Source organism: Bison bison, unplaced genomic scaffold, assembly GCF_000754665.1.
Source record: "Bison bison bison isolate TAMUID 2011002044 unplaced genomic scaffold, Bison_UMD1.0 scf7180017864050, whole genome shotgun sequence".
NCBI lineage: Eukaryota > Metazoa > Chordata > Mammalia > Artiodactyla > Bovidae > Bison > Bison bison.
The window spans coordinates 4,117,277-4,139,707 of NW_011494622.1; the positions used below are offsets into that span (position 1 = coordinate 4,117,277).

Below are 22,431 nucleotides of genomic sequence, written 5' to 3' on the forward strand. Positions count from 1 at the left end.
TGGATTAAAGACAATCTCTTTAACAAGTGGTGCTGGGAAATCTGGTCAACCACTTGTAAAAGAATGAAACTGGACCACTTTCTAACACCATACACAAAAATAAACTCAAAATGGATTAAAGATCTAAACGTAAGACCAGAAACTATAAAACTCCTAGAGGAGAACATAGGCAAAACACTCTCCGACATACATCACAGCAGGATCCTCTATGACCCACCTCCCAGAATATTGGAAATAAAAGCAAAAATAAACAAATGGGACCTAATTAACCTTAAAAGGGCTTTCTTTATAGACAAGGATGCTCAGCTTGGCAAACTGCCACTGGCCCAGTGGTTCCCAGACTCAGTTCATGGTGCCCTTAGTGTCTGAACTTTTTCACATTGTTCCAAGGACAAGAGAAATACCTATACTTATTAATCAGTTTCAAGCAACTTAATATTTGCCCTGATAATTTAGTAGCACTTTGAAAAAACAATATGCATCAATTGAAATGAAGTATTCTTATTTCATTTTTAAATTGAGATATAATTGACATTTAACATTATACTAGCTAGCTTCAGATGTAAAACATTTGATATCTATGTACAACTGCAAAATGATCTCAGCAGTAAGTCTGGTTAACATCCATCACCATATATAGTTACATTTTTGTTTTCTTGTGATGAGAACTTTTAAGATTTACCAATTTACAAATATGCAATATAGTATTAACTGTAGTTGCTATGTGTATATTACATCACAGTGACTTGACTTATCCTTGGAAGTTGGGACCTGTTGACTCTTAAGTATGCTTATTAATGAGCTGTGTGTCCTTTTGAAGCCTGCATGCATAAACTCAAACTTTGGGATCAAGCTGGACACTGCCAGCCTCACCCTCACGTCTCATTCCATATTTATGCTACTTTATCACTACCACCAATATCAAACACCCAGCTCTACAAAGACAGGACATCACTGAAAGGAATGGAGAAGGGTGATGCCGTACTGTAGAGCCTGTGAGTTACAAGCAAGCGGTTGCAAGGTGCCTGACAGATGTCACCCTATCCCCTGACAGACAGACATATCCTGTATCGCCTAGGGCACTTCTTCCGTGCACAGTTTGGAAACTGTAGCATTTGTCTATTGGGAAGTCTGTTACTGGAATGTTTATGGGGCCCTTAGACTGAGCTACCAGCCCATTTTTCTCTCCTTGGTAAATGTCCCAAACACATAGTTAGCCATTTTGTGTTTCTTTTCTCTGAAATGTGGGAAGATTTTAAACTACTTAAAAAAAATTCTAGTGGTTATAGGATTGTTTGGGTTTTCTGTAACTCTGCTTGGTTTGGTATATTTTTATCTAGTACTGTGTCTATTCTACGAAAATTTTCAGCATTACTAGAAAAAGTTCATAATATATATTTTTAATATATTTTATATTTGTAGTTATATCTCAACTTATAATACCACTTGTCTTTATACCTTTTTTGATTAATCTTGAATTTTATTAGTCTTCATTCTGTCCTCATTGACTTTTAGAAATTTTTGTTATTACTTTCTGCCTTTAAGATTTATTGTTGTTCATTTTCTAAATTATTTGTGTTACTGCTAAAGATTCTAAATTTCTTTCTAAAGATCACTTTAGCTCAGTTTCACATTTTATTATTTATTTTTGGCACTACTGTGAGGCTTGTGGGATCGTCGTTTCCCGACCAGGGATTGAACTTGGGCTCTTGGCAGTGAGAGCATGGAATCCTAATCACTGTACCGCCAGGAAATTCCCCTCACCTATTTCAATATGTAATTTCAATCCATTTAATTTCTAAGCATATTCTAATTTCCATCATGAATTTTCCTTGAGTAACTTGGTTATTAAGAAAAATGTTTTAAATTTCTAAGTTTTGAGTTTCAGTTCTTTTTATTGCTTATTTCTAAATCTGTTTTGTAGTCAGAGAATGTGTGAATGAGTACTTATACATTTAATGATTCATACTGTACCTAGCATAGTCAGTTTTTTAAATTGTTTTAAATTCTCAAATTTTTGATATCCTGAGTTTTGGGGTGATTGTTTGGTATCAATTATCAGAAGAATGTTTTCTTTTTTAAATCTTAAATTATGGTTGAATATTTGTTTACCCTTGAAGTTCTGTAAGCTTTACTCACATATTTTGAAGATCTCTTATTTGGCGGGAACAAGTTGAGAATTTTATCTTCTTGGGAGAAACTTTGGTCAGTATATAATTTTTGCCCTAAAGTTCATAGTTTTGGCAAACACCATTTGTCAGATATGTTTGTATCCTTTTACTTTCTATCTCTTCTCCCTCTTTAAGTCTTAGGCATCTCTCTTGTAAATGGCATGTAATGGGATTTTGCTTTTTATCCTGTCTGGAAAGTACTAATTTTTACTTTTAAATGTAAAGGATTTTGGTTGACCTGAAAAATGAAGTTTGGTATCAAAAATGTCATGACCCTGTCTGCAAAGCAGAAAACTTCAAATCTGACTGTGAGTTACTAATTTTTACGTTTACCACAGAGTAAAAATTAGATATTATATAAAACAGTTCTACTGTCTTTCTGATTCAGGCTTTCCACTACCTGCTGAAGTATGTCTTCTGTCTCTTCTCAAAGAGGTAAGTGCACTTTGTAGTTTCCTCCTGGTTTCTACAGAGAAGGCAATGGCAAGCCACTCCAGTACTCTTGCCTAGAAAATCCCATGGATGGAGGAGCCTGGTGGGCTGCGTTCCATGGGGTCCCTACGAGTCGGTCACGACTGAGCAACTTCACTTTCACGCAATGGAGAGGGAAATGGCAACCCACTCCAGTGTTCTTGCCTGGAGAATCCCAGGGACAGCGGAGCCTGGTGGGCTGCCGTCTGTGGGGTCGCACAGAGTCGGACACAACTGAAGCGACTTCGTACAGTGGTTCAAGGAGCTAATGGTGTCCAGGTATCATCTGAACACAGGTTGGAACTTTGTTTCCACTTAGGAACTGCTGCAGTGGTCCTTCCACCTTAGCACACATCTGCTCTCAACCTCATTTTTCCCCACTGCTGCATAAGAAATAGATAGCTATTAACCAGTTTCAGACATTTTAGCTTCTCATTTTTTGCTTTACAAAGTATATCAAAATATACTTTCTTTATATCTAGAAAGAATTTCTAGAGATAGTTCTATAGGATATATATATATATACACTTTAAACTTTGGTAGATATTACCAGACTGCCAAACCAATATTTTTCTTTGAAAAAAACTTTTATATTACTTACCCAAGTAATTCACATTCATTGTAGAAAAACATTACAAAATACATAAAGCGCAAAAAGAAAAAATCATTCTCATAATTTTACCACTCAGATTAATGTTTTGGTCTGTACCTTCCAAAATTAGTAGTATATATACTATATTGTAGGGATTTTTCCTACTTAAACTGTCATATTTTCTGTATTACCAAATTGTTCTCCATGAAAATGATAGGAAATTAGGTTATCCTCCACTTGCCATTTCTTATTTTTACCTTTTAATCTGTACCAAGCTGGTAGACATAAAGTGGTATTTCAGGTGTTTTAATTTACAGTTTAACATTCAGGTTTCTATGTTTCTATTCTGGATTGCCTGTAACTGCCCTCTGTTTACGTTAATATGAGGTCTAATATTTTACAAGAACTTTGTATTAAGGACTCTTCTACACTTTTCCCCCTTTTGTTTATAGTGTTATGGTTAAAATGAAAGTTACCTACTTGAGTGCTTGAGTTTATAATCTAGGTAACTGTCTGGTATGTATTCAACTTTAAAAACGTCTCTCCTGAAAAAATTTATACTGAAATGGTAGAAACCTCCTTGATCTGTAGGAGCTGGATATAAAATACCTGATCGGCAGTCTCTGGTAAATTACTAGGTTAAAAAGTGTTTTCAAAGAACCAAACTTTGTCTCTGAGAATATTTCACCCTAGTTTATTTGAAGTGTTATTTTGATAAATGGCTGTGGTTTTAGTGGGTTTCTGAAAGTTTTTTTTTTCCTGCTAATCCAGTAATACCTTGAAAACACCAAATTGTAAGTACCTTTGGTGACCAGTATTACCACTGCTTGGATTTAACTTATTTTAGCTTTTTACTTAAAAACTGAGTGATAGGTTTATTACACTGTTTAACAGTTAACGCTTTTAGTATTTTAAGCTCAACTCCAGTGTTACTGATATTCGCCTGTTTTCTATGCAATGAGAGTTTTAACCTGCAGAAACGCTGCAGGAGAACAAGGGACCCTCCTGTGCGCCTTTTCTTGACTGGTTCTTACACACTCGGCCACACTTGTTTTCTCCCGCTACTGTACACATGACATTATTTTTGATGAATCTTGTCCTAGGCATTTCAGGCTGCTGTAACAGAGTACCTCAGACTGAGTGACTTAAAAACAACAAATTTCTCACAGTTCTGGAGGCTGGACAGTCCAAGATCAAGGTGCTGTGGACTCCCGTCAGCTCCCGGGTCACTGAGCGGTGTCTCTCACTGTGTTGTCCCTGGGAGACGGGGTCACAGAGCACTGGTGCCATTCCCTTCTATCTCAGCACCTGCCTCCTGCAGCCCTCACCTAATACCACCACACTGGGCGTTGGGATCATCTAACGGGGAAGGGGGTGACGAACGTTCAGTCCATAACAAATCTCTTTAGAGTAAGAGCAGATATCAAAACCCTTCGTCTCTTAATACTCAAGCATGTAGCTGGAGAATAAGAACATTCTTATACATCTATAGTGAAATTATTCAGGAAATTTCATGTTAATACAATATGTTTAATACTCAAAATCCAGTCATACTTTTGATCAAATCAGACACTCAGTCATGTAGTTATCTCAAAACCTTTTTCAGTCTAATTTTAAAACTATCAAGAAATTAGTCTGTTCAGACAGCAGACTCCAGTTTGCCTTCAGCTAGACTATCGACCGTCCACTTGGGAAGAATCAGTGTACCTTTGCTGTAGCCCATCTGTGTACACCGGAGAGGGCGTACCACGGAGCTGCAGGCATTTCCAATGTGGAGTTTTGTGAGTGTCCCACAAAGGCAGCAACGATGAGCCCGTGATGACTGCATTGGAGACTGTACCGTCCCGTGTTTGGTATCTGTTGAACTGAATACCTCAATGCAGTACAGATCAACTGTATGGTGAAATTATCACACATTCTGTTTGAATAATTGGTATTTTCTTCCTACTCTGTTCTCCCTCCTCCTTGGAACTACAGGAAGAGGAGTTTACAACAGATACAACAGCAGACACTGAAACCAAGAGTCCTCATGGACCGTCATCTAGCGTGTTGTCGAAAGGGGCATTTTCCGACGCTGACTGGGATAACGGCATTGATGATACTTACATTTTGGAGGCTACAGAAGATGCTGAATTAGCAGAAGCTGCAGAGAACAGTCTTCTGGCTTATAATAAGATGGATGAAATTCCTGATGAACTACTAATAGAAGTATTACAAGAGTAGCTAATTATGGACACTGACATAACTAGGCTGTAATCTACATGAAGGCAGATTTAGTACCATTAAATTATAGTAACTTATTAAATAAGCCTGTTATATCAGCTGTTTTATTTATCACTTTACTTCCAAATCTTATGTACTCAAATAAACCAGTTTTATTGAAAATTAGCTCCAGTGTGCTTATTAAAATTCAGTAGAATTCTCCTTATGTGATTAACTATGTTCACATCAGCTTAATTTTGCATGTTTATTTCTGGGTAGAGCTTCTAAGGGCTGACGAGGTGTCAACACTGTAAAACATTTAAAAACTTAGTACTTGGTGTTAACTAGAAAAGTTAATTATGGCCTCTAAAACTACTATACTTAGCTATTTAATTTTAATGACAAAGCAATATTAAATTCTGGTGACAAGCTCAAGGTCATACATACAGTCTGAACAGTAAGACAGTTTCCTGCTTTTAAACTTATCTGAATGTTATAACAATAAAAAATATTCAGTTCAAATTAATAGTAATAAAGTTCAGGTTTTCTTCCCATTTTCCTTTGTGCAAAAATATATACTGTTGTTACCTTCTAAAACTATCATGAGACTAATCTTAAATGTGCACATCTTAGTAGACTGGTCTCATTTCTGGTCAAGGAGATTCTCTAATTGATAGTTGATATTTTGCAGATGATGTTCGGCTCCTAAAAGGGGTCTTGCTTTGAACAGAAAAGCTGGAAGGCTGGATGAATCATACTGTTGAAGAAAAATATTTAGATGAATAAAAAAACTTAACCCTTTTAAAACCCTATCCATTTTATGTAGTTCAATGTTATGACCAAATGCCAGTGATAATAGTGTTTTCCATGAATCACCGTTCACTCATTTTTACGAAATTGTTTTTAATCTGTCACCTCAGAACAACTGATAAACAGGCTGCAAGGGAACTGCTCTGCAAAGCCTGAGCTCCTCACCCAGGAGACCAGCCGGGTCAAAGAGCAATGGCATCCGAATGACTTAAACCAAAGTCTCCCTGGACAGGCCAAGACGTGGTCTGGGCAGGTTAGCCAGAGCTCTGTGGCTCAGCAGGTTCACTGTAAGAACCGACGTAACGAGACACCAGGCCCATAAAACTCATCTAGAAAAATTACTTTTTGAGAAAATTAACCATGTGGTTCTCAGTTGCCAATCCAAGTGTCCTTAATGATTAAAGACAAAATTAAATACAAACCCAGCATAAAAACAGGAAACAAAACTCAACTCATGAGTTTGAAACTTACGCCGAATATCATGGTACAACTTGTATCTAAGGGCCAGTGACTAAAGTCCTGACAGCTATATTATACTTAGAATATTTTGTTGCTTATGTTTTCAAGGTGGTTTTCTTAGAAACAAAATTAAGCACAAAGCTATCAGAGTGACTACAACCCAAATAATTTTGTCTATATCACCTACCATTAGGCAATTCAGTTTAACAGATATTTGAGAGCCTAATGTGTTCAACCTATTGTACTGGGGGGCACCTGCTCTCAGGGGAGGAAGAACTAACATTAGGTACTAGATTCTTAGTTTAAGAAGAGGTAAGGCATGTACCCTGGTATCTACACTCTGAAAGCATAACTCAGACACACTACTATATATAAAGCATGGACAGCAAGGACAGGGCCAGCTATATTCACTATCTTGTAAGACCACAGAAAAGAATCTATGCCAACCACCCTTTCCCCTCCTGCATGTCCTCTTAAAACATTTTTCAACTTCTAAAATCATACCTACCATTTATATGGGATAATGGCTACTTTTGCAGATACAAAAGATAGTAAAAAATACGGGCTGAACAAAGAACAAGAGGTTGGTCTTTAAAACTTGTATAGGTTTTAGTGGTCTTAGTCTTAGGTTGACGACAAGTTGAGTTTTGTCCAGAGGATACACTTTCCCTTCAAGAAATTCAGTTCTCTGAAGCTTAAATACCTTAGTAAAATCAGTGTTTCTGGATTTTCCTTTACCTCTCTGGCCTTAATTAATTAGCTAAAGAAGTGGTGTGAACAAATTTTCACCAGTTTATAGGGCTGCTTTTTGGGTAGACCTGGCGTCTCCACTGCTCTCCCCTCCAAGCTCCGGCTCTCTAATAGGAGCCCTGTGTCTTCTGAAGCAGAGTGAAAATTAAAAACTGAACTTACTGTTTCCTTTACACTTGGTTCTTCCTCTTGAACATCTGAGTAATCTTGATGAAGCTGCTTGAGATTAGACAGGAAATATGCTGCCTGCCTAAGGGAAGCTTTTCTCTCCTGAAGTTCCTCATACTTTATTTGTAGTTGTTTCAGCTCTGGTTCTACCCTAAAACAGAAAGATATTTTTCCCAAAAAGAAATGACAAAGTGGAACTTCAGCCTAAGGTGGAGTGTGTAAGGGTTTTGAGTGAAGTAAATAAACAGGGAAGGTGGACTAGGTGGTTTAAGATATCATTAGCTTTCAAATTATCAATGTGAATGATTCTGAAATCAATTTAAATATAGAAAAAACTCTGAAATATGATGCCTAAAAAGTACTTAGCAGTGAAGCCCACAGAAAAATATGCCTTATGTATCTTAAAGTTCATTAAGTCATTTTTAGAGTCTTAGGAACTACTGAATTGAAACATATACTTGGGTATCAAGATTTTAGCGCCCCAGATGGATGTAGACCAACACTGCAGTGTAGCAGTAAAAGCATGGACCAAAAGCCTTTCCTCTGCCCCTCTGTCTTATGAAATTTTGTCCAAGTCTAATAAAAGCAGTGGAGAAACTATCTCAGTGCCTGGATGAGATGTGCAACCTTGGGCAACCTGCTTTCTGATTCAGTAGCTCGTAAGTCTCTTAACATACAAAATAAAAAGGATAACTTGGATATTGTGGACCAATTTATAAAAGAATGGGGAATGGCTACCATGTTTCATTCTCACAAAGATATATTTAAAACCTGCTCTAATATCATTTTATAGAAGTCCCCGTACAGTTCTGTGTGTTGAACCAGTGGGAAACCCCCTGAGCCAGCAGGGTCGTGGGCAGGAGCACTGGGTCGGGCGCCAGTGGGCAGACACCGGGTCCTGCCTCCCCCATTTCCGGGTTGGGGGCTGTTGGAATGTTACCGCCCTGTGCCTTGGGTTTTCTACATGTAAAACAATGATACACATTTTCTTTCTTTCTATGCCTTTCCAAAATACTATACCTCTCAAGTTCTACAACTCTGTGTAGAAAAAGGATTGGAAGCTCTGAGAGATCCGAGTCTTACATAGTTGTCTTGTGGCCAAACACCCTGCCTCCCGGGGTTATGGTGACGATTAATATGTTGGTATCACAAAGCACTTAGGACAGCGCCCAGCGACACACAGCTAACACCTGAAAAAGCGTCCCTGTCATGATTACTTTTCTGACTCTGGCCTGGGCCCATGAAGGCTGCAGCGCCAGTCAGCAGCACCTGTTCAGAGGCTGGATCTGGGAACCAAAGGCCAAGACAACCCATTTCTCCCTCTTCTAGACTTCTGGGGCAGGTCTCATCTTTCAAACTTAGTACTCACTTATAGGTTGTCTTCTAAGACCACTTTCCAAGCTATTTTAAGGCTCCTGAAGGGCAGGGAGCGTACCTGACACTGCTTATTCTGCTGCTGCTTCGCTGCCAACCCTCCGGCTCACCCGGCCACCCCGTCTGTGAGGAAGACCACCAGAAACAGAGCGGACGGCTTGCGCTTGTCTTCCTAAGCACACGTGGAGACAGACCTGGAAATTCTTCTGGCCCGACACCTGGGCCCAGGTGTGTCACACCAAGCGATGCGTCTCAATGACACTCATGGAAACTGGTAACGCCGCATACGACACTGTGCTATGCCAGTCACGGTGTGGCACTTTCTGCGCATTTACTCACTCAGGCCTCACACACCCTGGGAGGTACAGTCACCGTCATGCTCATTGCAAATGAGGGAATGAGGCACTGAGAGGACGGCCTGCCCAAGGCTGCCAAGTGGTAGAGCCCGCACTTAAGCCTCGCGTCCACGCGTTACATGTCCAATCAGAGCACCTCTCGGGCGGGAACTGAGAGAGCTCGTGGTGGGCACATCAGGGCTGATCCAATCAGAACGCCTCTCAGGCGGGGACTGAGAGAGCTCATGGTGGGCACATCAGGGCTGATTTGCTAAAAGCTTCTCAACTCGGCAGTATAACCGCCCTTGACTGAGCTTCCAGCCCAGAGAAGACCTGGTGTTTAAATGCAACACGGCAGCAACTTTTATAGCAAAACCTCACGTGAAACGCTGTGATTAAATCCCTATTTTAAGTTCTCAAAGAGAATTTCGATATTACTTACCGAAGCAATTCATCCTGGACTTCAATCAAACGCTGCCTTTTCTTTTCGATATTGGAGATCATCTAGTAACAAAAATTTGTTACATTAGTTTTGTAAACATTTGAGCACTGCCTTGTACACTGTGCCAGGTACTGGAAGCACAGTGGGAAACACGGCAAACCCCATTCTTACCAACTCTGGTCACACAGGGCAGACAGACATGACATACAAAGGGATGTAATTACAGCCTGTGATGTGTGCTATGAAGGGAAAGAACAGGGAACTGGAGAAGTCCAGGGGGTCCTCTTGCAGATAGCCCCGAAGAGGAGGGCCTATTTTACTACCCTGTGAGCTACCAAGTAAGGCATTCCTACGCCCTCTAATACACTAGGAAAATCCTGAAGCACGGGAATGCCATGACACAATTTGTATTTTACAGAGAACATTTCAACAGGATTCACTGCATCATCTCAACCATCACTTTCAGCAACTACCTCATGTTCCACTGCTGGACATTCAGACTACTCTCCTGCTTGCTTATGAGAGACGCAGGAATGACCAACAAGAGGTTAAAACTGAAAAACAGCAAAGGCTGTTGTTTTTCACCAGAATAGTTTGTTTTTCACCACAAGGAAAACTATCCACTTCACGCCCATTTCTGTTATAAACACAGAGGGCGGCTGTGCTTCCACACGTGGGTTCACGCAATTTTACAGCCAGAACAAGGCATGCGTTTTGGTCCAACTGTAAACAGGCGGGCTGGAAGGGCCTCGTGTTTCCTTGCAGACCAAGTGGCAACAGGACAGTGAGGCAGCAGCACCATGACAAGAGATCTCCTGACCTTGGCCCAGTATTCTTCCTAGCCTGCCCTTTCTGAGACTCGAGCCAGTTCTTTAGTCTGAAAGACTTCTGACACACACACAGTAGTGATACACGTATTACATAATATGCAACCATGTAAGGGGTCATTTGGGGCTTGAGAGCCATTTTCAGGCCAACTGGGACCCCTGTTCCTTAGCCTACGTCTCAACAACATTACTGACTTGATCAGTACTCACCTGAACAGTCACCAGATCGACCAAACAAAAGCCTGACTAAAAAGATAAAAGGCCTCCACAAACTGTAGGTCACAAAACCCAGAGTCGGGTCTTACTTGCCATGTATGTGCACCTTCTACAGGACTGCGTCTTTAATCACGTAAGTGATTTACCTTAGCATTCTTCCTTTTCAGAGTCTTCAACATCTGGATTTCTTGAACCTACACAAAACAAAAACAAATATTTGCATGCATTTTCCAAAGTCAAGTGTTTATCATTTTATAACATATCATATCCAGTTTCTAATCTTCACCACACTGGCAGCAAATGCAAGCTTTTCCAAGACAACAGTGAGTTGCTCAGGATTAGTTTTTAAAAAAATAAAAATTAGACCAACCAATTTATGTCACTGAACTTACCATTTTGATGAGTTCTTCTTTCAAATTAGAATGAAATTTGTTGATGGCTGCCTTACAAACTCGAGAGTCTATTTTTTGTCTGTAGCAGAATGAAAAAAAAGTCAAACTCAGGTACTCTCTGAAGGATTTGGAAAGGCGTGTTTCATTTGTTCAGCGTTCCCAGGGACACACAGTTTGGCATGTGCCATTCTGAATATCTAAGAGGGCATGGTCAGCTTGCAGCCCCTTCTCAGGTTTAAAAAAAATACTGGAAGCATCTCAAGAAAAGAAAAACAGCTGGAACTCTCTTTCCTAAGTCCTGACGCATGTGGCCAGCACTTCCCGACACTGGCCACAGCCACAAGTGACACGAAACCGTGTGGAAAGTGATGGTCCCAGACGAGCCCGGGCTTCCCTGCAGCCTGATCCAGTGGCCAGCAGACTTCAGCCCTTTCCTCCCTCCCTGCCACAACTGGGGAAGGGACTGGGCCTCACATTTGGACTAACCGATATATAAGCAGCCAGAAGCCAGCTCTTCAGCTCTGCAAAAGCTGACCCAAACAAAGAAACTGGTTTGGGTCCCTGTTGTCAGGGACAGAAGAGCCCAGTCTCCCTCCCTCACAGCTGGACACAGATCCATGGTGACCCACACCCTGCCAGGGTGGAGCTAACCCCTGCTCGGCCTCGTCACAGAACAACACTAGAATTTAAAGTCTGAATTGAAAATAAACCTCTTGTGTGAGTGAGAGCTTGTCATATAGCCATTTTTTTCTTGGGGCAAATACATGAGGAAAAGTCACCCAGGAGAAGGGGACTAGGCCCGTGGCCTAATTCTTCAGACGCTAAGCAGGAGAGATGGCCTGCACTTTTGACATCAGAAGATGGAATAAGAAACCCCAGACCTCATTCCTCCACAGGGAAACCAACAACCACATATAGCCCTAAAAGCCTTATGAGGAGGACTCCAGGAACCATTAAGAAGCTGCAGTTCTTAACTGGTTCTGGCAAGTTCAAAGTCTAGACCCTAAATTCAAACAGCCATTTCATATCAACTCTGATCGCCCTTTTCCCAGAATTAAACAGTCTCCAGGTTAAACATGATGCACTTTGTGGTGGGGGCAGGGAGAGAAGACCAAGATATCACAGCTTGCCAAAGTTCTAATCTTACTGGTGGGGAGTTATAAATTTAAAAAAGGATAAATACATTCTTCTAAAGGTAAGGATAATTAAGTGTAATGGACTAAAGTGAAATTCAAAGATGGACACTGGACTTAAAAAGGATTTTGTAATAAATAACAGTTTAACATGAGACAAAGGTAGGAAGTAAAAGTTAAAAGAATGTAAAATCTGGCAAATACTAAAGAAATCTAGTGACATATGAGATAAAAGATTTTAAAACCAAAAAAAGCATTTTTAGGAATGAAAAGAGTCACTTCATAAGGATAAAATGTTCAATCTAAAAGAGCAATTTTAAACATGATATCCTAGTAAAATAACCTCTATAGAGATAGCATAAATTGATAGAAATACCAGGAAAAACTGAGTAATACTGATTCTACACAGATCCAATAATTAGAGCTTCCACAGAGATTATGTGCTAGGCCATATAGGAAGCCTCAGTATTTCAAAAATAGGTATTACCAGTCCATGAAATTGGACTGTAACTATTTAAGACAGAAGATTAACAAATACAAATTAAAAAGGAACATACAAGGACATACAATAACATACTACTAAATCAGAGGCTTAAAGAAAAAAGTATAATAGAAATTTAAAAGTACATAAAAATGATAATGAAAGTTCTACATATCAAGTTGTGGGGTGAACAGAAGTGCTATTTCAAGGGAAATTTATTAGGCACATAAATGACAACATCAAAAGACTCACTCATACTCTAGAAGAATGTTCTCGAATGCAGACAAAAACACATCTAATTCCATGATGTCACTGGCTTTCTTTTCTTTTAAACACCAAATAGGTGCACAGTCGGAAGGATCTACAACATCAGGATAGGTTAATTTAATATACTGATTATCAGCAATTTAGCTCTAGGTCCAGGGATCTGAAAGCCTACAACAAAAGTATTCCACCAAATTGCTAAAAATAGTAAGAGGTTTTGAAGAAACGCATGGGAGAAGACAGGCTCACAAACCCCTGTCGGTAGGGCGCCCTCTAGTGGCCGCCTCCTTGGTTGGCCCACTTCTGAAGCAGCCAAAAGCAGCCGTCCCTTAGTTACCCTGCTGCGCCTTTAACAGCCGGCTGTTACTGAATGCTACTGGTGATGCAGATCTTTGTTAACTGTGTTTTGTTAGTTTTAATCTACCTGACGGATCACTTCTAGGACACAGGAAGGTTATTGCATATATTGATTCAGACAGCTGATATAAGAGATTAACTATAACTTTGTACATTTGTGAAAGAAATATTACATATTCATTAAAATGGTATGTAGAATTCTGAATGACAGGATATGAGCCCACTTAGGGTGAGAAAAGCTCAGTAAAAGGACTGAAGAGTATAGACCAAAAAACATGGCAGTTACTTTGGGGTGATGGAATTGTAGGTGATGTTATCATCCTTTCTATATCTTTGAAATTTTCTAAAATAAACATTTTTATAATTAGAAAAACAAAACTTATCTTTTAAAAAACTGGAGAGAAAATGCTTTATTTTCCTCCCATTTTTCAATAAACTTTGTGCCAATAAAAATGATGCAGAATAATATGCATGAATCTCAAAGTTACATTGAATGAAAAAAGGCTTCTAAAAGTGCATAGTTTGGTGTCTGAAAAGAGTGATAACGTGATGAAAAATTAAAATAGATTAATGAATAGGTGCTAAGGCAAGTAGAAATAAATTCTGATGGTAAAATCTAGTTAGTAGGTATATGAATAAATATTGTTCAATTCTTTATCCTTTGTTGTATATTGAAAATTTTCATGACAGATTGCTGGAAAACTCAGTTACTCCAAAGTCATATATTTTTTAACTTTTTAAAGTGGAAATTTTATATACTTAAATGTACTACTTTATTAAATTAAAAAATATATTTTTAAAAAAGAACTTCTTGAACGATTGACTACATATAAAACACTTCTATACCTGTGGTGTAACTTCTTGGTTTCTTCCTTTTGCCAGGAAACATCTTATTTTTCTGAGTTTTCTAAAAAACAAAACAAAACAAACAAACAAAAAACCACAGCAAAGATTTTCATGTAGGAGAAAGTTCTCTTAAAACAAGAATTAAGACAGCATTATCAGACACTGTCAATACTTTAGCTACAATTCGATCCAGGAAAATACCCTGGAGAAGGAAATAGCAACCCACTCTTGCCTGGAAAATCCCTTGGAGAGAGGAGCCTGGTGGGCTACAGAGTCAGACACGACTGAGTGACTAACTTTCTCATTTTGTTCTAAGTGAATATATTAATCATATAAATTATCTAACTTAATATAAGGAAACACTGAACAAAATAAACTACCTCAAAATAAAAAGTAATTAAAACTTTCAGTTGGCTTTTAACAATGGGTGCCTTGGAGGAAATTGAGCTTTTATTATTTAAGATAATAATATGTGGAATCAGCTCAATTTCTGCTCCAAGCTATGATGAAGTGACAGCTTCTGAACTAGCTCTCTTGCCAGCACAACCATAAAGCGGGGAGGGGGGTGGCATCGGACAACAGGCAGGACAAGCCCGAGACTCTCAGAACGCAAACCTACGGCTGCCCCGGCCCCCCAGGCCCGGGACACCTTTCTTCAGACGGCAGCACGGCAGCTGCATCCCCATTGAGAGCAGCGTCCTGCCCCGCTGAGGAGGCAGAAAGCAGGGCACAGTGGCCGAAGCCCCTGCAACAGGCTGTCGGAAGAGGACACGAGAGGTCTGGCTGGGGTCCCTGACGCCTACTCCATGCTCGCAGGGAGGCTACACAGGGGCACCAGATGTGCTATCATGGGAACAAGGACGTAACAAGTGATAAAGGACAAGGAATACTGCGGGAAATTGGATGGAGAAAACGCAGAGGCCTCACTAACTAGTTAAGAGCTGTTGATCCAGCTGAGTGGGTGCTGGGGGGACACCCCAGCTCAGGGGTAAGAACATGCCCGAGATCGTGCCATCCCCAACTGTCCCCAGGGTGGGGAGCAAGACAGCCTTAGAGATTCTAGTACAACAGTTTATGACCCTCCAAAGTACTTGATACATAGATAGATACACAGCATACTTATGATGTTAAAATTCAGTTGGGGGAATGGTTAGGAGGAAAAATGTCTAAAAAGGCTTCTTAGGGAAGACAACAATGAAAAAGGTTTAAGAAACACTGCTCAAGAGTTAGGGCTGCCCTAGACCCACCCTACTGCTGCTGCTGCTGCTAAGTCACTTCAGTCGTGTCCGACTCTGTGCGACCCCATAGACGGCAGCCCACCAGGCTCCCCCGTCGCTGGGATTCTCCAGGCAAGAACACTGGAGTGGGTTGCCATTTCCTTCTCCAATGCATGAAAGTGAAAAGTGAAAGTGAAGCCACTCAGTCCTGTCTGACTCCTAGCGACCCCATGGACCACAGCCTACCAGGCTCCTCCGTCCTCTAACTAAGGCTAAAGCCAGTCTCTGACCAGACTCAACAGAGCCTGGGGGTGCGGTAAGCATAATTCCCACTGACCTGTATGCTCCCTGCTCCTGAGTGTGGGTGACTCCTGTGACTCTGGTGGGATGGTCACCCCTTGATTAGTCACATCGCACAGGAGACCACTGCAGACTGAGAGGCCCTGGTGGCTCTGAAGACATCGCCAGCTGCCCCGCCGGGAGAGGGCCCTGTGAGGAGGGCCTCGGGGCAGCCTCTGCTTGCTGAGTTGACCCCTGGCTTCCACCAGAGAGGAAACAAGAACGCAAGATCTGAATTCTATCAACAGCTTGCATGATCTCAGATGAGGACCCCAAGTCTCAGGTGAGAGTCCGGTCCTGGCTGGCACCTCGACCCCAGCCTATGAGACCCTGGCCCTCACCAGCTGGGCGAGCCTGGACTTCTGACCTACAGAGACTGTGTGAGGCATAAACGTATGTCGTTTGAAGTCACACAGTTTGCGGTATTCTGTTTTGCAGTGACTGAAGACTATTAATACAGAGGTTGAGTCCACGGACTTAGAGAGGCTTGGGAGACCCCCTGAGGCTTTCCACAGACTGACCCCAACAAGGGATAAATCACACCCACAGAAGTTCAAGCTGATCAGCCAATAATCAAGATACCTATTAGAATGAAAGTCAACATTCAGAAGAAAACACAACTCAAAATCTCAACCACCTGTCAACAACGTGTAACACACAGTTTAAAACTCCTAGATGAAAAATGTCACACAAAATGTGACCTGTAGTCAAGACAGAAAAGAAGTACTCAAAAGAAGCTGACCCACCACAGTCCAGGTACAGTCACCCCTTAATGTCCAAGGAAGGTGGGTTTAGAATCCCCAGGGACCCCCAGATCCGTTGATGTTCAAGCCCCTTGTATAACATGGTAGCACTTGCACATAACCTTCTTCCCATTACATTTAAATCATCTCTAGATTACCTATAATACCTAATACAAATACTATGCAAATACTATGAAATACATACAAATACTATGAAAATAGTTGCTGGTGCATGGCAAATTCAACTTTTGCTTTTGGGGAATTTTATGTAATTTTTGTCCCCGAATATTTCCTATCAAATAGTTGGTTGAATCTGTCAATGTGGAACCTGCAGATAGAGAGGGCTGACTGCACCTGACTTAGAAAGCAGAGACTTCAAAGCCACTCTCATAAACATTAATATGTCCCAAGAAGGAAATGATGGACTTAAGGATTAAGCAGATAAGGAATCTCAGCCAAGAAACAAACTATGACGGAAAAAAAATAAAGGAAGTTCTAGAACCCAAGAGCATGATACTAAAAAGGAAAAGTTATTGGGTGATGTTTTATACCCTATGACCACTATAATAAATTACTACAACTTGGCTTAACAAAGATATTTCCATAGATCTGGAGTTCAGAAGCCTGAGATCCATTTCAGTGGGCCAAAATCAAGATGCTGGCATATTATTACATATTAAAAGCTTGATTAAGAGATATTACATGTCAAGAATCTTAAAAGAGAATAAATATGACCCAGAATTCTTATCAGAGCAATTTCTTTCCTAAGGAAATGACCAAGGATGTGCACAGAAATTTCGCTAGGGGAAAAAAAAAAAAATCAAAGCACTTATATTTTAAAAACTGCAATTCTTCATTAGTAAAAGATTAACTAAACTATGGCACATTCACGAATGAAATGTCATGTGTTAAAATGGTATGTAGAATACTTAATGCCAAGGATGTGGTTCATGTACAGTAAGAAAAGCTCAATGAAAGACTGAAGAGTGTAGACCAGAAAAGGCAGCAGTTATTTTATTCTGGGGTGATGGAATTAAAGGATTTTATCTTCCTTTATACACCTTCTAAATTTTTTAAAGTAAATATACTTTTATAATAAGAAAAAAAAAAACAAACATATCTTTCAAAAGAAGCGAAGGAAAAAAAAATGCTTTCCCTTCCCCCGGACATTCTCAGCTTCTTCTCCTCTCCAGGGGGATGGCAGACACTCTTACCAGCTGATGTTCTGTGGCCAGCGTCGCTTTCTCAGCAGAGGACTCGGCACTCTGGGGTCCTGTCTTCTGAGGAGTGACCGCTTCAGCTGGTTTCTCCGACAGTCCTGGAAGTGCTGTAGCTGAAACAGCTTCATGCTGTGTACTTATGTTCTCTGTGGGTTTAACTTTTCTCCTTACATCACTTTCTTCAGGGCTTTCAGATTCGTCACTGATGGGCTTGAGTTTTCTTCTTGGCTATATCAAGAAAACAGCCTTATTGTTTAGAAAATACAAATGCTTATCATTCCTGTTAGTAGATAACCATAAGGTCCACATTTCTTAATTCCAAACTTCAAAACTGAACATACTAGAAAGATGGCAACCTCACTCGTGCACAGGACCAGAAACCCGGATTAAAGGGTTCCCAGCAAACACTCCCAACAGAGTGTTTAACCACCACCTACGCACATTACAAGGACACTATGAAAACTGACACGGTACACAGATTTGAGATCTCGGGGATGAAAACACTTCAGGTATAAAACTATCTCATTTTTATCTTTAAAAAGTACCTTCTGAAACATAATACACTCTTTATGAAAAATAATGCTACAGAACATTGTCTCTATTTGCATCCACACAGTATATGAAACACTTTACAAAACATTTCTTCTACTTGAATCCAATCTAAATAGGATATGAAATATCTTACAAATTAAGTTGGGAGATCGTGCATACCTTTTTGGCACTAATCTTTACAGACTCGTTTTCACTTGCTTCAATTTCAGAAGTGTCCGAACTGTACCAAAAACCAAACCATCAGTATCTTGTACACGCTTCATTTTTATTCACATGTGTCTTCTAAAAGCTGCTCCTCTGACACAAACACAAGCTCAGTTTAATGAGATTTCCCACTTGTTACGGGTGGGCCTGCCACCTCCCCAGCCTTACCGTCACCTCCCACGCCTTTGCACACCCAGGCCGCATCACTTGAGCTCGAGCAGGCAGTAAGAGCCCGTCACTGCAGCCCCTGTGGCCCCGTCAGAAGCGTCCCTTCCTCCGCCACCACAGGCCCAAGTTTAGGGGACAGAAAAGGGAAAACCTTCTTTCATCCTTTGAAAAGGAAAAATAACCTAAATTTCTGATGAGAGTGCTTTCAGTTTTTTCATTCGACATTTAACACCAACTTCGAAAAGCAAGTATAAGGAATACAATTACTTGAACAACGAGGAGGCTTCCTGTGATGGGATCCGTGTCTAGGAAGAAGGTCAGAGATAGCGGAGCAGAGGAGACCGGACACCTGGCTGTGGTGCCAGGAAGCATACCGCGGTCATAAGATGAGCAGACTTTTGACAGCACTTTCTCAGGCAGAGAAAAAAAAAAGGAAGGGGATTTAAGGAAGAAGGAAAAGTAAACAGAGAAGCAGGTGGGTGTAAAACACCCTGGACGATCAAGGCACAGGACGGGAATCAGAGTAGAGATCACACATCTTGAAGAGAAAACAGTGCCAGAGAAGCCAAAGGTCACGACCGGGAAGACAGCAAGGCGCGGGGTCCTGCTCGCCCCTCCCCGCGCTCGGCAAAGAGCCGCTGCTCATCTGCACAGAGGGTCAAGCGAGCGGCGATCCCCTGCCTGCGACTGCAGAGGTAGCAGCACCAGGCCCAGTCTAAGCCCTCCCCAGGGAGGGCGGGAGCTGAGAGCGGTGCTGGGGTCTGAGGCCGTCTCTGCTCCAGCCCGATCCGTCCCCCTGTAACGCTCATGGATGCTGCTAACAAACCTCTTCAGTCTCACTGCCTCGGTGTCCACTGACAAGGGGAGCCAAACAGGCGCCTGAGTGACCCTTGCACACAGTTGGGGGGTGGGTGGGGACGCGTGAGACTGAGACTCCACACTGGACACACTGTGCTGGGAGGTGGGAGGTGAGCCTGGAGGGGGCGCGACTCCAGAGACAGAGGGACCAGGCGGGGAGCAGGCAGGAGGGGCGGGTGGCAGGAGCCTTGACCGTGGCCACTGCACAGCGAGGAGGGAAGGCAGGCAGCCAGAGGCAGAGCAGAGAGGCCAGCAGGGGCGCGCCAGCAGAGGCCCGGACTACTCTGCTGGGTGCCGGGGTGCCAGCAGGACCATGCAGCCAGAGAACACAAAGCGGCTGCTGACACCGATGAGGGGGTGGTGATGGGGCCTGGGGGCGCCTCTGTGGAGTCCGAGGTGCCTGAGAGCGTCCAGGGGGTGTGGTCCACGTGGAGGACCTCTGGGGGCTTGGGAGAGAGGCTGGGCAGAGGGAGCCCTGGGGACAGTGTGTGGGGAACCATGAGAGGAACTGGGGGAGGGGCGGGAGAGAAGAGGGTCTGACAGAGATGAGGAGAGGCGCCTCCTGAGTGCTGGCACCGCCCCTGCCCCCGCGCATCTCTTCCGCCCCGACTTCCTTCTGTATCCATGTATAAACCCTGTCCAACTTATCCAAATGATGCTCTTTGTTTGGGCTTCACACGCGTCCAAAACCAAGGTCACTGAGGAGGTCCACACTGTCTAACAACCGCAAGTGTTCAGCCTTAATCTGACTCTCTTATCAACTGCACTTCAGCCTCCTGAGAACACACCCTCTCCTGGCTTCTTTCTTCCCCTCCAGCCAGGGGCTCCTCTCTCCTCCACAAGCTCCTCCTCCCCTGGACAGGTGCCAGGTCTCCTGTGGGCTGGCCCTGGGCCTCTGCCCCATCTCAGGCCACCATCTCTTCCTGGGAGGCCCACCCGTGGCCACAGCCCGCTCCTGTGTCAAACCGCCAGTCTGATCACCAGTTCAGCCCCTCCCCTGAGCGCCAGACCGCAGACACAGCAGCCTGATACCTCCACAGCACGTCTAGGGTCCCCTCGGGAGGACGGAGCACCGGCCCATGGACACAGCAGCCTGATGCCCCCACACCACGCCCACAGTCCCCTCGGGAGGTCTGAGCACCAGCCTGTGGACGCAGCAGCCTGACACCTCCACACCACGCCCACGGTGCCCTCGGGAGGACTGAGTACCAGCCCGCGGACGCAGCAGCCTGACGCCTCCACAGCACGTCCATGGTCCCCTCAGGAGGACCGAGCGCTCAGTCTCCTAGGGCAGCCCTACCCTACACAACAGCAGACTGCCAGTCCTCTGACCCAACCCTGAAAGCCAGGAGCTGTCTATGACAAACAGGGTTAATTTCATTCGTGTTTAAACACAGTCATAGAAGTCAGAAGAAAATGACCAACATGGGAAACACGGAAAAAGGATCTAAAGAGCTTGCAGAAAGAAATTCAAGAACTTGTAACACATACAAAAGAGGTTACTTAACTCAGTCATGAGAAAAATCAAACTAGAACTGAGCTAGCACAGCACCCTGGCAAAAACCCAAGCCTGATGCCATGCTGGTGGGAACTCGGCAGTAACTATGACAATCACACGTTTCACGTGACCGAGGCTTTCCTTTTCTACAGAAACAGGCATATACATGTGAACTGGCGTCTGTACCACCTTACTGATTACGGCACTGCTGGTAACAGAAGACTGGGAACGACCCAGCTGCCTGCAGACCCAGGCCTGGGGAAGGAAGCTGTGACGGTCCAGACTATGGGAAACCCGCGACTGTGAACAGAAGAACGAGGGCGCTCCACGTGCACTGACACGCACGGCTCTGCCACACACAGAGAGTGGGAAAGCCAGGCGGCAAGGTACCCTGTCTTTTTGAAAAAGGTAAAAACTCTGAACTCTTACTTTGACGGGCACAAATGAAATGGAGCAGGACCCTGCGGTCCTTGCCCCCGGCCATGTCCTCCGCCTTTAGTCAAAGAATCAGCTTAATCAGAGAAGAGAGAAATGTGGAAACAAAGGAAAACAGTCAAAGGAGACTATTAATAATGTAGTCATTAAGCACAGTCAAGGACCTTTAGTTCTTTCTCAAGGGCTAATATTCTGAGCCATATCCTGTGCGCTGTCTTACAGATGCTGAAACCCCAGGTGGAGAAGTTAACTACATGATGACCAGACTGTACCCACAACATCAGAAGCCATAATTCCAAGAACTGGCCTCAAAAAAGGGGAACAGACAGACTCTGGAACTGAAGATTAACTGCACCTACAACATCCAAGGAGACGCTGGTCAGACCACAGATGACCAATTGAAGATGACTGTTCGAGATGACTGTGCTGTTTCTACATGTCGTCCCTGGCCGCCACTCGGTCTATAAAAACTCTCACCCCTGCTTGTCAGCCTTTGGACAGATGTTTGCCCCTCTTCCCCACAGTTGCTGGCATAATAAAATAAAGCAACCTTTCCTTTCCACCAACCTGGTTTATTGGCTTTTGAGTGGCGAGTAGCCAGACCCACATACTCCTTGTCGTTAAGATTCTGGTGCCCAGCGTGGGGCTGGCTCCTGTGCTTTCATGGTGCCTGGCTGTCCTGGGATTCCCAGGGGACGCTGTGGCCATGACGGTGTACCAGCTTGCTGCTCGTAGCTAGCCAGCCCTGAGTAGAGGATATGGGGACGTTTCGAGCAGCTGCCTAAACCATTTGTTTTGAGGATCCTCCCTGTTTCTCCCCTGCTCAGCTCTGGCTACAAGCTTAATCTTTTCCTTGGTAGAATGGAAACTAGTATTTGGGAAAAGCTGACGAGCTCTAAGACCAGGT

General features: G+C 42.8%; 2 protein-coding genes across 5 annotated transcripts in view; one reads left to right on the forward strand and one right to left on the reverse strand.

The window, feature by feature from the left end:
• The window catches only part of PRIMPOL (primase and polymerase (DNA-directed)), a 53,604-nt gene extending 47,988 nt beyond the window's left edge, over positions 1-5,616 (forward strand). For all 3 annotated transcript variants that reach the window (XM_010835760.1, XM_010835761.1, XM_010835759.1), the window contains exons 11-13: positions 2,397-2,479; positions 2,560-2,606; positions 5,212-5,616. In XM_010835760.1, coding sequence (XP_010834062.1) covers positions 2,397-2,479; positions 2,560-2,606; positions 5,212-5,457 — 376 coding nt within the window. In that variant the 3' untranslated portion in view covers positions 5,458-5,616. The remainder of the gene's footprint in view (positions 1-2,396; positions 2,480-2,559; positions 2,607-5,211) is intronic.
• Positions 5,617-5,814: 198 nt separating this feature from the next.
• The window catches only part of CENPU (centromere protein U), a 45,638-nt gene continuing 29,021 nt past the window's right edge, over positions 5,815-22,431 (reverse strand). The window contains exons 5-13 of one of the 2 annotated variants that reach the window (XM_010835758.1): positions 18,521-18,581; positions 17,804-18,037; positions 14,291-14,351; positions 13,076-13,184; positions 11,210-11,288; positions 10,964-11,011; positions 9,775-9,836; positions 7,618-7,774; positions 5,815-6,193 (exon numbers count right to left, since the gene is read on the reverse strand). In XM_010835758.1, the coding sequence (XP_010834060.1) occupies positions 6,080-6,193; positions 7,618-7,774; positions 9,775-9,836; positions 10,964-11,011; positions 11,210-11,288; positions 13,076-13,184; positions 14,291-14,351; positions 17,804-18,037; positions 18,521-18,581 (925 nt within the window). In that variant the 3' untranslated portion in view covers positions 5,815-6,079. The remainder of the gene's footprint in view (positions 6,194-7,617; positions 7,775-9,774; positions 9,837-10,963; positions 11,012-11,209; positions 11,289-13,075; positions 13,185-14,290; positions 14,352-17,803; positions 18,038-18,520; positions 18,582-22,431) is intronic. The other variant, XM_010835757.1, reaches the window with a different exon arrangement.